Genomic DNA, 17,463 nt, shown 5'->3' with positions numbered 1-17,463 from the left:
TTTGAGAACTTGCTGTCTTAATATCATGGACTGGCAGCAACCTCATACTCTTTCCTCAGTAGTCTGATCTTCTGGAATGCAGTTCTGAGTGTGCACTTAACCAGCTTATGGCTGCTGCTGCAATTTTCTTTTTTAGGACGCATTTTTTAGCAGTAGACGCTACTACGATTTATTTACTTACGTATTTATTTGTAATATCTTCTCTGCCAAGTCATTTAGTTATTCTTTAGTTTCTGTGAGTATATACATTTCATAAAAATAATTACGTAGCCCATAATGAATAGATATAAGAATCTGCATGGCTACTACCTGTTGCCTACATGGCTACATGACCTGTTCTTCAACAACTCTCCTTGATTTTCAAAATTGGACGTTTGAAAACTGATCAGGACTTTGTAACGTACACAGAATCTACCTATTTCTTCAAAATGCTTCTCCAAGAACCAGAATGATAAATGTAGTTGTGTGATTATCAAAAGCTCGTGCAGAGCTTTTATCTGCAGCATGCAGATACCTGACATAACACAAAAGAATGTCTTTGTTGGAAGATATGGTATCCTTAAGATTATGAGCTGATGTACTAGCTGACACTGAAGGTTTTATTGGGATTAATGGATTTCTCCAAGATAGTGCTATGGAGGGAGAATAGCTTTCTGACTCAGGTTATCAGTTTAGAAATCTGAGTAATGATTCTGCTATCCCTTCAGCAAGCTCTGGTACTGGGGGGTATGCAGCATTATCCTTGCTCCTTACTTCCCATTTGTGGAACAGAGATGACTATATTTCCAAATTCCTAAGCATGTTTGAAGAAGTTCAACTCCTGACCAGGAGAATAAATGAGAGTGTATGGGAAAACCATCCAGTAAAGTACCTAAACTAAGTGGGTAGTTTTCAGGGTGGGCTTATTCTTATTTGAAGTAAGCGCAGATATATCAGACACCAGACTATGTTGCTCTTATGGTTAATATCTTCCACATTTGATAATAAATGAATCACTGAACGGAAATTGTGGTTACTGGCACTTTCTCTCTTGGTACCATTTTTCCTGTATCTGAAAACAGAGGAAAAAACAACAACAACAACAATAACAAAAACAAAACAAAACAAAAAACTAAGTCAAGGCAGCATCTTTGAGCTTAGTAATGAAGGCTGCTGTGGTTATAGCGAATTGTGGTGGAAATGATAACAAATTTTCCAGTTTCCATGGAAGAAACTGGCAGGTGTGTAACGAAGTAAGGAGTATTCAGTGGAACAAGAATAATAGAACTATCTGTCCCTGCAAATGTCTGAAGGGCTTTTAGGTCTGTGCTATTGCCTTTTCTTCCAAACTCCATTGGAGTTTTTGAAAAATATATAGTATATTCCATATAATTTGCCTGTTGTTTTGAATGTGAACCTGAAAATGAATGCTTATTTTGTCAGTTATGGCAGTGTACAGATACCGTTCTAATTAGATTTTATTTAGATTGTATGTGTTAACATCAGTTCATCAGGCAGACAAACACCATTGTTTATTAACATGTTATCTTGACTAATTATGTGTACTCTACAGCAAAAGAAGAGAAGATGTTAGGAAAATGAATTGGAAACATTTGTGTATCAGGAAATCTAGCAGTTGCTATATTGCTTTTCTTAATCCTCCAGCATTTGGCATCTACATAATGTATGTATGCTTGGTTTGTAATTGGTTTGCAGTCAGCTTGAGCAATGAAGGATATGGTGCATTAGACTTTTAAATCCCTGACAAACTTAATTTTCGTTAATTCAAAACTGAATTATATTTTTGAAGCTATCAGTATATAGTGATTTTGCAGGTAGGCTACGTAGAACTCTTTTCAGAATTCCTTTAAAAACAATGTACAGGGGGAGAGAATGGGTGGCGCACACTTAAACTGATAGAAATTTACGTGAGAGTAGTCTTGCTCTTTTGTCAACCTCTATCTATGGAGATACAATGTTGGCATATTTTCCAGCATCCCTTTTTTTAGACAATTCCAACACAGTGTATGATGGTGATGTCATTGCTGGGTCTTCCCTTCTGCTGGTGTGGTTATATAGGAAGAAAGGACAGGAAGAGGAAGTAAATGTTTGTGTAGCTGTGGTCTAACACTGCTTTTTTTTTTTTTTTTTTTACCTGGAAGTTAACTTTTTTTGAAGTAAGTGTAATTACTGTTAGGAAAAGATAATTTTGTCCTTAAAAATATTTCTGAAAAGGGATTCTCCAGCTTGTGGATGTGTTCCATTGTGAAACTGGGATATAAGTAGGAGTCTGTTTCTGTTCTATCAGGATTTTTGACAACATCTTCTATGACTGTTACTGCAAAGATTTAGTCTTATAACATTTGTATTTTATACTTACTGATTTTTATTACAAGGGTAGATAAACAGAAAAAAAGTATAGAAATTATAATTATTTTCATTGTTCTGTGCACTTTCTCTAATCAGAATAAAAATGATGCTGAGATTCTGCTTGTGTTCATGGATGACTGTTTCTGATTTTAGCAAAGATTTTGTATATACCTCCCCAAGTCAGAAGTATAACCCCTGTTCTGTATTTTTTTTAAGGATGATGAAGTGGTTCTGCAGTGCACTGCAACTGTTCACAAAGAGCAACAGAAATTGTGTCTTGCTGCAGAAGGATTTGGCAACAGGCTTTGCTTTTTGGAATCCACATCAAATTCTAAGGTACTGCTACTCTTTTATATGTTGTGTTTGGAGCAAGAATATACTCATAATGTTGCAAGCTTTGATGTACTATACACAAATCTGTCAAACAAGATGGACAAAACAAACCTATCAATTGCGTAATGAGTATGTCATTCCCCTTTGAAGTTTAATCAACTCTTCATGACAGCTCTTTGCCTATATTCTAGTGCTGTGGTTTTTGTTTTGGGCTGCCTTTTAAACTAACTAGCAACAGAAGTCCTTCTTAGCAGTGTGCTTGTTATTTTGGTTGCCACAACTCAGTAGAGTACTGCAGTGCAACTTTCATGTACTGCGATACAAAGACATGCTTGGTTACTCTGATTTTTAGGCCACAGGAAAGAGTGATTATTCTACTTGTGTTTTTATTCTGTGCCATTTACACTGACATGATTATTAATTTAAGTCCTTCTAACTCCCTAATCTAGCAGAGTAATGATACAAGTATCAAAGCTGTCTAATCAGTTCATTATCCAATCCTGCTAACTCTGCTGTACATACAATAGATGCAGTATTTTGAAAAAAAAAAAAAGCATAACAAGGATTTGTATTTCACAATTACGTATGCTTAAATAAATTTCAAAGAATACAAAGAAGTGCCTCCTTAGGCAGGCACCAGGATAGAACTGGTTTTGTGACCAAAAATAATGGCTATACCTGGACTTTATAATTACAGAAAGGCAAGAATGTTTCTTAACATGTTTGCTTTCTCTTCAACTACAATCAAAATGTTCGGTGAGAGAACAAAATAAAGGTAAAGCATTTGAAATGACATCTAGAAAGATTTAGTTCCAAAGTGTTGTTTTTTTTAGCTTGACAACTTCCATAACATCCCTTTGATTCCCCGGTACATTGCAGAGTAATGCTTCATTTTCTGTCTCATCATTTTGAATGTATTATTCATCATAATAAATTTTTCACTAGGATATTAATGATTCATTGTAATAGCAGAGATCTTGATGAAATCATTCATGCTGCTCTGTTTTAAGTGAATCTTTTAAACAATAAAAATGTGCTGGGATGAAGAGTTTGCAGTGCTAGTTGCCTGTAAGGTCAGAAAAATCTATTTAATGAATTTATTATCACTCAGTAAATTTGGATATTAAATCTACAGTCTCTCTCACACTATATAAAACTCATGAACATTCTTGTCTTTAAGAAATACAGTGTAAATTTCGCATCAATTTCCTGTGCTTATTCATGCGGTCTTTTCTTGACGTTTGGTGAAGCAATATTCTACTCATTCTTTGTGAGCTTGGGGAAAAGAAGCAAGCAGAAGAAAACCCATGCAGCTTGTTCCTGCTTTAATTTTGAAGTGCTGATTGTTCCTAGGATGAGATCATTTAAAGCCGTTTGGAGAAGCAAGTACTGAGGGAGCCATAAAACTGCAATCAACTTTGCTTTAAGGATTTGGTAAATAGGAGTAAATAAAAATGTTTTTCTCCCAAATGTCTTTGGCCATGTGATGTTACTATTGCATTATTTAAGAGAGAGCATAGAAAATATTACAGGAGACGCATGGTAATTAGAGGTTCCAGCTGAGTTTTTAAGCCAGTTAAAAAATTTCTCTCACATCCTTAATATTTTGTCTGTAATGGGGTTGTGGTCCACTTTAATGCAAGCAGTAGTATTGCATATGAATCATAGCTAGATATCAAGGGCAAAGTACCAAACTAAGGTCGAATATATGTAATAGACATCAGCTATTGTGCTGGGGGCTTACTTTTGAGAATTCCTTGTACAATCTCCTGCTTTTCTTACACATCCTTCAGGATGTGACTTCTAGGGGTGTATCTGATGCTTTATTAGCACAGTATTTTGCATACACTTTCTTGCCCTAGGATTGTTGAATAATTCATGCTGCAAAAATAGTAGTCACACCGAAGATATGTATCGATAGAATACTTAGGCAACTACTGACTGTTAAAACTCATCCCATTACAACAATAACACTGGCCCATTATGAAAATTACTTAATCACATTTGATTCAGTTGAAGTTCACAACACAAGTGTATTTCTGGAGGTATGTATAGATTCTCTCAGCACTGGAAGATGACAGATTTTGAAAGTAGCATACTAGGGAAAGTTGGATGATTATATTTGGGCTAAATTAGCAACCACTTCAATAAGCGATATCAATTCATGTGGGCATGCTGTGGGCTTGTGCCCATCTTAGTACCCCCAAGTTCTTTTCTGCAAAGCTGCTTCTCAGGTATTAAGGCATCAGACACAATCTGGTGGTACTGGGCCTTTATATCCCTGATTTGAAATAAGGTGTGAATTGGAGTTGTGAAGGACACAAATGGGCAAGGTTTTAGATGAGCAGCAGTGGTAACCTTGGAGAAATCAGGGATGTATCTTTGTAGCTGTTCCTTGGAGTTCTACCAGGAAATATTTTCTAGCATTTGCTGATAATGGGACAAAAGCTATTTAGCAGTTTATTCTATTTTATTCAGTATTTTAATGGGGGAATGCAAGTAGGTGTATCTGCTATGCCTTCCTTGTAATTGTTGTTTATTTATTAATGTCAAACATACAGCAACTTTTCAGCTGTTGCTCAGAGCACATCATCGAATTCTTCCACATCATCCCATGTGCTCAGGAATAAAATAACAGATAAATAAGATATAATGTCTGAATTGCTTGTAATTTTACTAATATTAGACAACTCTAAATGTAAAACAATCAGTTTGATACGAGACAAATATTTGAGTATCTCTTCTATAGAAGTGTAGTAGTTCATGTGAAAAATGATTATCTTTTAATTTCTATAAATTTTAGAGCAAGTTTATCTCAAAATAGGTGTTGTTCTAGGGATAGCTTGCGCTTTCCAAATATATTACGAATATCAAATACATAAACCATCAAAGCTTCTAAGGTCACAGCGTGAATGACAAAATATAAAGAATACAAGTTGATGGCAAACTGTAAAATGCTTGATTTCCTTATCTCATCACGTTATTCATCCAGAAGGTCTTGTTAAAGCTATAGCATTTTTTGAACTAAAAAGAATACAAATATATTGGTGTCAGAAAAAACAAAGCAAGAATATAAACCTGCTTTGAGCTGTGATTTTGTTTCATCAGTATTAGATTTAAGTCTTGCTTGTGCGCAAGACCATCTCCTTTATTAAAGCAAGGTCTATGAGTAACATAATATCTAGTGAGATCTATTTCTCTGTATTTTAAAACTAGACTGTTGCTTTTTATATTTAAAAAGATAATAGCTATTAGGAGGAAGTCAATTCATTAAAAGATCTTGATTTCTGACATTGAAGTAATTTTTCTTTAAATCTTAATGACTGTAGTCATTAAAAAAGCAAACAAGTGGGAGCAGTATCTTAAGAGATCTCAAAAGTTAAAATCATCCTGAGTTGGAAGGAGCTTACAAGGATCATTGAGTGCAACTCCTGGCTCCATACAGGGCTGCTCAAAAAACAAACCATTATCAAACTGAATTGTACTGGTCCATGATGCTGAAAGGAAAATACTCAGCTGTGGGCCAGCTACATAGGTGGTTTTGATCTGCTGTGAATGATCACACAGTTACACCTTTCTAATGACATAAGGTTCTTTTCCTCATTTTTATGGCAGATAATAAACTTACATACCTTAAATCCATGATGCTCAGAGATATAGAAAGACTTACATTTTTTAAAACAGACTTTCTTTTAAGCTCTCAGCAATCTGAACTTGAGAGAGGTAAGAACAACATGGTGATGAATTTTGAAAGTCTAAAAACCACGCCTATTCTCCTTTATAATTTTTGTGAGAGAGGTGCAGTGGGTGATCCTGTGGCTTGAAATTCCCACTGTAAGACATGAATTACAGTGCTGAGACAAGAACTGAAGGGGCTTAGTGTGCCTTAATCATTCTGTTTGTAAAATGACGAAGGATGGGAACTGAAACCTGTAGGCCCTGTGTACTGGCTAATTGTTTCTTTTACTGCCAAATGCCCATTCTTCAAGGTTTTTCTTTACCTGTCTCTTATGTTTGTTTTTAACAAGTGGATGAATCAACATGAACTGGATTGGCAGCTGTATTGGAATGGTGGGTAGGGAGGCTGGGGAAGGGTGGTCAGCTGGCACAGACAGTGTACCAAGCAAGTATGATTTTTCCAGTGTTTATACAAATTTCCATGTCAGCAGTCAAATTCCATAGAGACATGTCTGGAGAAGGGCAGGGGTACTGTCTTAAATCTTGTACCCTGATCGCATTTGGAAGAAAACCTATTATGTCTTCAGGAGAGTAAGATCTGAAGGCAAGGATTGCTTTCTTTTACTATATCATACAGCAAACACTTAGATCTTGGCCACTGCAAACATGCTTGATTTCAGCTGAGAAAAAGTAACTGTGCTCTGTGCTATTTTTGATATTGCAAATCCAAATGTACGTATAATAAAGTGTCTATTTGCATATGGATGGAAGTAGATACTTTTCCAGCAGCTATGGATATATAACTGGATATAATAACTGAACTGAATCTGCATTGTCTGCTTCTAATTGCTGTGGATCATTCTGGGAATTTGCTATACGTTCTTTTTTCCTTATATTTCTTGCTCTTTTTCTGTGCTTCGAATGTTTCGATTGCTGCTTTCTTAAGAAAAAAAGGAAAAAAAAAGTTGGAAAATATTGTCAGGGCTTTAGCAAGACTTTGTAGCTGTACCTGAATGGCCGTTTTAATTGTCTTTGTGTCACATTGCCAAAATAAATGTTCAAATCTAGTGGAAAAGATTATACTTAATTTCATGCAATCTCACGTTGAGAGGACGCCATCATTTAGCAGCTGTTCACTAAGATAGTTAATTTTAAGAATGTAAATGAAGAGCTTGTAATAAATTTATGGATACTTATAGGTTACTTGCGCTACTTTAGATACGTAATTGAGACACAGGTAGAGAAAGTTTTCATAGGCAAAGTCAGATAGGATTTTGTCCATTGAATCATTCTTTGCTAATAAAATGCTTCTTTACGGAAGCAATGCAGATGAGAATGTAGGTTATTTCACTATATCTACATGCGATTTTAGGTAATAAATAATTTATATCATGTAGAGATTATATTTATTTACATATTCCAGATTCCACTTTTACCTCTTTTAAGACTTGTGCACATCTGGAGCCTAAACACAGAGATGTAGCCCGATCTACCAGATCTGGTTATGATTCTTGGACTTGATTTTACGAACAGAATTACTTCCTGAGATTGAAAATATATAATTTAAAATGACTGAAATATATTTAGAGTTCTTTTTGAAGAGGTTTTTTTTTTTGCATTAAGAGTTTTAATAGGGATCAGACAGGTGTGAGATCTTGATCTAAATGATAGTGTTCTTCCATGAAATGTTGTTTACTCTTTGAACTCTGCATGTTGACTGCCTTCTTCTCTTACTATTGCTAGAGGTATTTGCACTTCCTCATGTTAGTAGAGTGGACATCTTGTGCATGGAATCATTTGCGCTTACTTGTGTAAAAATAGAAGCTATGTACAACAATGGTTGTGGGCCAGGAAAGGCTTATTTTGGTTACAGTGTTTTAATGCTAAGCAGTGTGGCTCACCTCTGTATTTCAGATATGGAACTGATGCAGCTTTAGTAAAGAAAGATTGTTACAAAAATAGCAGGTTGTGTTGAACATCTTGGTTTTTGCCTGCTTCCTCAGGCACTCCCTGCGCTGTGCCAGAGGAGCCAGCCCTGCTGCTCTGTGAGCCACCTTGGCGGTAATTGGCATCAATTCTACCTGATAGCTAGAGAAGACACTTCAAAGAACTGCAACTAGTTTAACTGAATTTCTAGTGCGTTCTTTTCTCTGATATCATGGACAATTTTGATGGTTTTTAATAAGATCCTTAACTGTAGAATGTGAGTGAGGAGAGAAAACTTTCTATGAAACTTTCTGATTGAAGGATCACGTGTGCAGAGGGAATGAGTGTTAGCTGGAGTGCTAAACTGATAAATTTCTGCTTTAGTTCTGATATTCCTCAACGCATCAGGCTGTGAAAGACAAAGGTCAGGTATTTATGGGTGTAAGACAACAACAGGGTATGCCTTTGCGTCATCTGAGAGTTTGGGCCAGTATGAATAGGAATAATAATGCAACTTAGCACAGTTGCTTTGACATATGTGATGCAGGGAATTTTTTTAGATAAGTAAACAAAATGCATGATATCTTGCAAAGCGTCATGGACAGTAAGTAGTACTATATATATCCTATTTGGGAAACATTTTTTCACATTGTTCAGGCTGTATCTTTTGCTTGTAGCAGATACATGGTATTTGAAATACAAGGCTGCTCTGAAAATAATGCTTTCTGTTTTATTATGGTGGCCCACAACATCAGAGGCAGATGTTAGTGGTATAACAGTAGAAGCTGAATCTTCCCACCGATATTCTGTCACATTTTGTTGCCATGTGACAGATGGCAGCAGAGGGGCAGTCTGACAAAATGGCATCTGACATGGAGGCGCGTATGAAGAGAAGTTGTGGAACTGAATTCCTCCATCTGGCAAAAAAGGCACCCACTGACATTTATTGATGCTTGCTGAGTGTTTGTGGAGACCAAACAGAGGATGTGAGCTCAGTGAGGTGGTGAGTGGTGCATTTCAGCATTGGTGATAGTGGCAGTGAGTCACCTCCACTGGTGCAGACTTTTATGAGCACAACATACATGGTCTTGTTCGTTGCTGCTGAAAATGTGTAGCTAATGGTGTGACTGTGTTGAAAAAAAGTGTTTTGTAGCTGAGAATTTACTCTATCAAAACAGTGTTATTGTGTTCTTTGTATCTGTTGTAGCTTCCATGGAAATAAATAAGGGGCATTACTTTTGGAGCAACCTAAGTACATACAGGAATGGCTTATTCTGATCTTATAGAATATTCATTATTGAATAAACTCATTCAATAATATTGGATGTACTCACAATATACTCATTATCGAATCCCATGTTGTCAAAGGTATCATTGAATTTTAGCATAATGAGGCCCTATTTAGTACTAAAAAAATAAGTAAATGCTCTTCTGGTATACCTTCACAAATGTGAATTTTCTTTTTCAGTCACACACACTTATTTAGTATTTAAAGGTATGATATTACTATAGGTCAATTCTCTGGGTACTATTGATTTGTTTGACAGGGATATTAGTGATTTAGTATTAGTGATTTAAAATCCAGAGATGCTTACCCAATACTTTTAAAGTCGTATGGTATTTGGGATTTTTTTTGTTTTGGTCAAAGCATATTTCAAAAATATTGAAGACTATTATCAGTAAAATACTTAAAAAGGAAAAAAAAAACAACAGAAAGCACTCAGTATGTAAATATGCTTGTAGATTGCATGGCATGCAACCTAAGAATGCAGCTCTAGAACCTGGAAGACACAATCCAGTTAATTTTATTCTTAAGAATTAGATCATCTTAATGTTCCAAGTGGTGACACTGTATGAAAACATAGTATGTATGATAGTGGGTGCATACTTATATCTGTTATCAGCTAATCAATACAAGACAAATTTCAAACGCTTCTTTTGTTTTAATTTTCTTGATACGTGTTTCAGACTGTGTGGAATGTAAGCTCTCCAATAAGAAAGGTAAACCAAAGCAGTATAGTTTTTGTAATTTAAGAAACAAATCATGAGTTGTAACTTCAGCAGTCTAAAATTTAATTTCCAGCTTGCTTTGGTATTTGCCTCTGCTTAAAAAACAATAATATTGAAATATTTACAGAAATGTGATGGTGGTGTGTGTGGTGGTTTGTTAATGTAGGGATGTGTGGAATTCAACTTGTGACAAAGTGAATAAGATCTGAAAATCCCATTAAATCAGTTTCCTTTATAACTTTATATTTGCTAAATTTTCAAGCTTCTCACTTTTTAAAGATGAAAATATAAAAAGAAGCAGATGATATGCTGGACATTCTCAGTTGAGGTACGGGTGTGAAAATAGCAACGTGATGTAAGAAGATCAGATATGTGATGTGGAATCCTATAATTGATTTAGCAAGCTGCTGAAGACCTATCAGTTTGCTAAGATTTATCTTCAGAGTCCTACCCTTTTTAGTACTTCTCCTATTAAAAAAAAAAAAAGTTCTGTTATTATTGCATGATGGCTTTATCTGTTTGCAAGTAGTATTAAAGTCTTCTAACTCTTAATAATCTTATGTCATGAGCTACTAATGTTTCTTTTGGAGGATGATGATACCTATTGAAGTTAAATCAGAAATAAAAGTCAGTCCTCACTGAGGAGAACCTGTGGCAAGCTGGGCCATTAGATTGTTAGTTTCTGGGAGACTTTCTCTAATGGAGAATTATATCTGCTGTCCTGTATGTGGTGCTTCTGTCCTAGCTGTGCCTGTGCTGCAATTCTTGTACACAGAATACAACCATGCCTTGGATCTTCCATGGAGCAGTTGTGGGTGAGGAACTGCCGGACAGGAGAAGTACGATTCACATGCTCACTGCAAGTATCAGCAGATGCATTAGCCCTCAGATCTCAGAAGAAACACACCTGATCACTCCCTGAGGGGCCATGGTGTGTGGCTGGGCACGTATGCAGTCAAGCTGAGGCACTGCTCCTTGCCTGGGGAAAAAGGCTCTAACATTTTGCTAGACTCTAAGAGGAAGGTGCTTCTTTCACTTCATTAAAGCAAAACGATTTCATACGCTTTTCCTTTATTGCTCTCTGGCTGTTCAAAGTGTGCATTACCTGCTAGGAGACTAGCTGCAAAATGTTCTCTGGGACTTCCTTTCTCAGATTTAATGGGAAGGGAAGAAAATACTTGTGGGTTTGTTGAATGTAAAGGAGAATGGAATTGATGAAGGAGGAGCTGCTTGGTTGTGATGGTTTGACTGAGTGAAATGATGAAGATTTTTCCATTTCTTAGCACATATAAACTGTAGGGAAGATTTGTAGTAAAAGTTTTGATAGTTATCAGAATTGTATGTGAGATACATATTATGCCAGGAAAAAATCTTAATTAAATGATAGCAATAACAGTTAGGAGCATTGTTGCAGTGAATTTAATATAAAATTATAACCAAACGCGTACAGAAAATACTGCCTTGGCTCATTCCTGAGCAGTGTAAGTGTTTTTATCAATCTTGCTCCTCAGTCAGTCCTCACTGAGGAGAACCTGTGGCAAGCTGGGCCATTAGATTGTTAGTTTCTGGGAGACTTTCTCTAATGGAGAATTATATCTACTGAGCAGAAACAGCACCGTGCAGCCTGCAATCTTTAAATACTCTCTTTCCCCCTTTGTAAAACATGGGATTAAGGCAGTTCTTAAGATATTCTTATAAGAGGATCTAATGAGTTGCCTGTTGTCTTAGTGCTAGCATTGAGAGAACTGTTACGGTATCTGAGTAACCACTAAAAAAAAATGGTAACAAGATCACTTAGAAGTAAGTCGGGGCCTGATTCCTTGAGAAGTTAGCTTAACAAGGTTTTTTATATAATTGAATAAGTAGAAGTCCCATGCAAAAGATGGTGCTTCTTAATGTTTTTGCTGTGAATAAATTTAAGCTTTATTTTAAATTTATTTTACTGAAATATAAATAGTGGAAAGTAAGGAAATGTTCATTAGTTACTAAAAAGGTTTAAATTACTGTAAAATTAGGACAAATGAACTACAACTTAAGAAGCTGTTCTCAGTGTGAGGTAATCTAAACAAACTAAGTTCTTTTTTAATTTTAGAAAAAACAAAAGGAATGAAATTACATTTGGAATCGCCTTTTACAGTTTATCATTGGAAGCTTTGGAGTGGTCTCTTCAAACTGTGCACAATTTGAATAAATGCACGTTTACAACTTTATCAGTAGAAAACATTCATGGTAAAAATAAAAAAAAATCCAATTTTCAGTAAGAAATATTCCTGTACTAAAATATGCAACTAATGTGAGAATGAAAAGACAAAGAACATTGGAAGAGTTTCTGGAAGCAAGAAAATGCGTGTAGGAGTTGCATGATTCGTTCTATTAACACATGAAAAGATCCTCGCATACAGTCTAATTTTCCTTTGTTATCTTGTAACTTAGACATTCCTATTACAAGCCTGTTAGAATTTTATTAGTAATTTCTATGATTGTCTGGATGATTAGCTTCTGAATAGCTCAATTTTGTTCCTTTCTTTTTTGTAATCATGGCAAGTAAAGTTTCTGTTTTACAAGACTCTTGTTTTAGACCAGGTAGAGTATGGATTAGAATATGTAATATGGAGAAGTATATAGTCCTGCAAGGCTGTGAAGGTAGTGGCTTAGCCTGGACACTCACTGACTTATGCTTCTGCTACAGAAAATTCATTTTGACCTGGAAACCATAATAAGGATCAAATCTTGCTACTACCAGTAGCCTAAAGGCTGGATTTTGTCTCTTTCTTCAGTGGCTGAGAAAAAATGTGAGAACAAAAAAGAAAAGTTAAAATGAGGAAGATAACTAAGGAGCTTCTGATGAACGGTAATTAGCATTGGGAGGAAGACTTCTTTCAAATTCAGCAGACATTTGAAGTGAATAGGGTTGCAGACATGCACAGTGGCGTTAGTTTTACCAGTGGTTGAATTTTCAGTTTTCACTGTTGTTGTCATTAATTTCTGCTGTTGTCTCTGTTGTAATTTGCATTCACTACTGTCTGCCTTCTAAAAGCTTTCTAAAGATAGAAACGTGGTTCTTATCTTTACTTCCATTATGCAGTAACGGTGCCTTGCTGGTGCAATCATGGAAAAAATTGGGTTGAAACGAATCTTGCAGAGGTCCTGCCCCCTGATCAGAGCAGGTGACCTTCTAAGCTGAGGAGTATAAATGAATAATTATTTGAGCTCTGAAGTTAGTTGAGGCTGCTTTTAGAGCTTTTCCAGATAAGTTTTGAATGCCTCTGAGGGTGGAGGTTTCATTACTTTTGGTGGCCTTTGGCAGTGTTTTCTACTCTCAGGATGGATTTTTTTCCCCTAATATCTAATTGTAATTTTCTTTGGTACAACTTGTTTCTCTGGTCCTTTTTCTTTCATGAGCATCTCCAAGAAGAGTCTGGCTCCCTTTTCCTTAAAAACATTCATAGACTGGTAAAGATCTACAAGATTCCCCTTTCCTCTTCTTCCGTTCAAGCTCCCTCAGCCTTTCCCCCTGGGATGGGTGCTCCAGCCATGACTGTTCTGGTGATCCTCTGCAGGACTCACTGCAGCTTGCTGGTGTCTGTCTTGTGTCAGGAGGACCCAAACAGGATCCAGCACCTCAGAGGGGAAGAATTGCTTCTCCTCACTTGTTGGCTAAGCCTTAGCTGCTACAGCCCAAGATGTGATGATGGCCTCAGAGATGTGGCAGATCTTTTGGATTTGCTGAAATTAAGGGAAATTAGGAGCTTTTGAAACTGGTATTCAGCAGACCTGTCGCTAATATGATCTCACATTTTTCTTCAACCTAGAATGTGCCACCTGATTTGTCCATCTGCACCTTTGTGCTTGAGCAGTCTCTGTCAGTACGAGCCCTTCAGGAAATGCTGGCTAACACAGAGGAGAAGGCAGAAGGGGTAAGTTATTAAATCTTCACTGTGTTTTTAATCCTGTAAAATATGACTTTATTTTCACTATACCACATTTCTTGTGACTGACACAAGCTTCTAGTGTAATGAATTGCTTACATTTAAATTTCTTCCTTTGCTACAGAAATAGTCTGATTTTGTGAAGTTCTGAACATTTGCAGCTTCCACTGGAGCTTGCCAGGACTGTAAATACCTAACCTTTTCAACATGTTGCAGATCAGTGTAGAGTTACAGAATGTTTTTATTCAGGATCCTACATTACAGCAAATATGAAGATGGATCATTTGTTTAGAACAGTCAAGTCTTCTGATGACTTCTAACTGTATCAAGTGAGATTGTCAGGTAGTTTTAAAATGACTTTTGGTATATGCTGTAACTCAGGTTTACAGCTGAAAAGGCAGTGTTAGTGAGTCTCAGTGGAAACTAATGTGTTTGCACTCTGGAGGAAGAAGGATATAGGAATAATAATTCTGTTTGACTAGCAAATAGCTGTTTATGCATAAATCATATCAGTATGATTTTTTTGTTATCTCTTGCGTAATACATTTGATTTACTATGATGTAGTTTAGTGTTCCACATGCATATTGTAGAACTAATGTGAATGCTATACTCCAACCCAAATCCTTTAAACAGCAAGTGAAGAAGAGTGATATGGGAATTCTGGCTGTAGGCACAAGGGTTAATTGTATCTCTTTCACTCGAGGAAGCTGACAGGAGAGCAACTTGGTTTGTTTTCTTTTTCTGGGGATGCCTTGAGAAACAAACTTTAATATACAATATTTAGTCTCATAAAATGCCAGGCACTGAAACTGAAAAAGCAATTTGGAAAAGGAAATTCATGAACATTATCTCATGGATGATCCAAAGCGTGTACTGTCCTTTAGAATTTGTTCTTCAAAAAAGACTAACTTCAGCAGCAGGAGAATGAGAACCACATTTAAAGAAGAGGTGGTCCCAGAGTATGCAGATCAATACTTCTAAATGAGCATCCTTCTGTATGTGGTTGCAAACAGCAGTTGTACTGAAATGTTGTGATTTGCGCTTACTGGTCTTCTGAGAAACACATAAGAAAGATTAAGTAGAGTCTCTGTGTGTATTTGGTTATTGCCTTTTTACAGAGTAGTTTACTGTGCTCTCAACACCTATTAAATCCCAACACTAGCATAAGGTACAGAGCTACAACTATACCAACCCAGGTAGCTAATGTTCACTGAAAAATGAATAAGTTTCTACAGCGGATTTTCCCTAGCTTCTGTGCAAATACATTAGCAATCTGCCTGTGTGTCCCTTGCATACTGATATATTGATATTAGAGGAGAATAACCTCAAAGCGTGGCCTGTATACTGACAAGGTCAAATAATTGTCAGTGCAATTATTTTTCTTTCTAGTACGTCTCGAAGCTAGAAATAATGGTAATACTAGAATTACTGAATGTAAACTTGCTGATAAATTAACAGATTTATTTGATGTGTACTTTCTGTCAAAAAATATGTAAATGTAAATTGATATTTCTCATAGGGTAGATACTTATGTAGGCAGTTTCATATCTGATTTAACATTTGACTGGTGTGGTTATTTTAAGTTTTGTGAGAAGAGGTAATTTGTGCATACATCTGAAGCACTGTATCTTTTTGGAGCAGTGTCAATTTTTATTTAGACCAACACTATTTTCTATCACTTAAGAGAAAAAAGTATAGCAGCTGCTTGAGGAATTGTTACTATAATCTGAATTCAGTATGAGTTTAGTTTTCTAGAGGAGAGAATTGTGCAAAGGGAGATCTTTTCAGTCCTCCATTACTTTTCTTTTCAATAGAAATCAATCAGGCTGCTGTGTTCAAAAATTATCTTTCTGCCTTTTTTGGGAGGAATGTGGGGGATAGTGTATCTTATGTTTATTACGCATTATATGTGCTCTGCCCTAGAAAGGGCTACAATCCAGGTATTTTTTTGTTATTTTGACTTAGCCTTGGAGGAGAACTTTTTATTACTAGTAAAACAGGTGAAATATGAAAATGGAAATCCATAAGTTTTATAAAGCATTTACAATCGGAAAGTCTTCAGGCCGTCTGTTCTCAGCCTGACTGTTAGATTTTACTGGTCAGGCCTCTTATGAGCCCAGTTATTTATTTTTTTTCTTTGAGGTAAATGGGTATGAGAGACTGGAAAGCAGCCTTGTGGAAAGGGATCTGGGGGCTGTGGCTGGCAGCAAGTTGAACATGAGCCACCAGTGTGCCCTGGCAGCCAAAAGTGCCAACTGTACCCTGGGGTGCACCAGGCCTACCTCTGCTACTGGGTGAGGGAGGAGGTTGTCTTGCTTTGCTTTGCTCTGTGCGGCCTCACTTCCAGCACTGAGTGCAGATTTGGGTGCCTCAAAACATAAAACTATTAGAGAGGTCTAAAATTCCAACTCCCTTGCAGGGCAGGCTGCCACTCACCAGCTCAGGCTGCCCAGGGCCCTGTCCAACCTGCCCTTGAACGCCTGCAGGGATGAGGCATCCACAGTTTCTCTGGGTAACTTGTTCTAGTGCCTAACCACCTTCTGAATAAATTTCTTCTTAACATCTAACTTAAATTTCCCTTCTTATAGTTTAAAGCCATCCACTCTTGTCCTGTCACTATCTGCGCATGTAAAAATACGCTCCTGTTCCTGCTTATAAGCTCCCTGCAAGTACTGGAAGGCCACAATGAGGTTTCCTTGTAGCCTCCTCTTCTCCAAGCTGAACGTGCCCAGCTGCCTCAGCCTTTCTTCATAAGAGAGGTGCCCCAGCCCTACAGTGCTTTGGCCATGTTTCAGATAGAAATACAAGATTTTGCAAAATTCTCCTCCAAGCTACAGTTTGTAACCATTGCAGAACTCCAGGAGAAAAAGGGTGTCTAGACATATTTGACGTAGGAAAAGAGCTGATGTTTTCTTAGCCTCAGTTACTTGAAGAAATGTTTTAGACTTTTTTGTCTATAACTTCTTGAAATCATTCTCAAGCAAACATGCTACATAACTAGTAATCATTTAAAAGAAACTTAGAGGTATGCAATTTAAAATGAAAGAAAAATAAGGTAGCCTTCATAAAAGCTAATGGTAGTAACTCCTGATGAAATATATTTCAAATATATTTTATTTTATAAACATCAGTAAAAGTAATTTTTTTGAAGGGTAAATAAGGGGATTCAAAACACTGCTACTGTCTGTACTTGCCTAAGTGACTAGCTTGAGCCTTCACTCTATTCAGTGTGTTTAC

The 17,463-nt window shown here is 36.6% G+C and overlaps 1 protein-coding gene across 6 annotated transcripts in view; it reads left to right on the top strand.

The window, feature by feature from the left end:
* RYR2 (ryanodine receptor 2) overlaps window positions 1-17,463 on the top strand; it is a 364,829-nt gene that overhangs the window by 89,900 nt on the left and 257,466 nt on the right. For all 6 annotated transcript variants that reach the window (XM_021391077.1, XM_021391074.1, XM_021391073.1 and 3 more), the window contains exons 2-3: window positions 2,566-2,685; window positions 14,109-14,213. In XM_021391077.1, the coding sequence (XP_021246752.1) occupies window positions 2,566-2,685; window positions 14,109-14,213 (225 nt within the window). The remainder of the gene's footprint in view (window positions 1-2,565; window positions 2,686-14,108; window positions 14,214-17,463) is intronic.

The sequence above is a fragment of the Numida meleagris genome, chromosome 3, assembly GCF_002078875.1.
Source record: "Numida meleagris isolate 19003 breed g44 Domestic line chromosome 3, NumMel1.0, whole genome shotgun sequence".
NCBI classification, from domain to species: Eukaryota; Metazoa; Chordata; class Aves; order Galliformes; family Numididae; genus Numida; species Numida meleagris.
The sequence above is the reverse complement of the archived record's forward strand: the minus strand, read 5'-3'. Positions and strand labels throughout refer to the sequence as shown.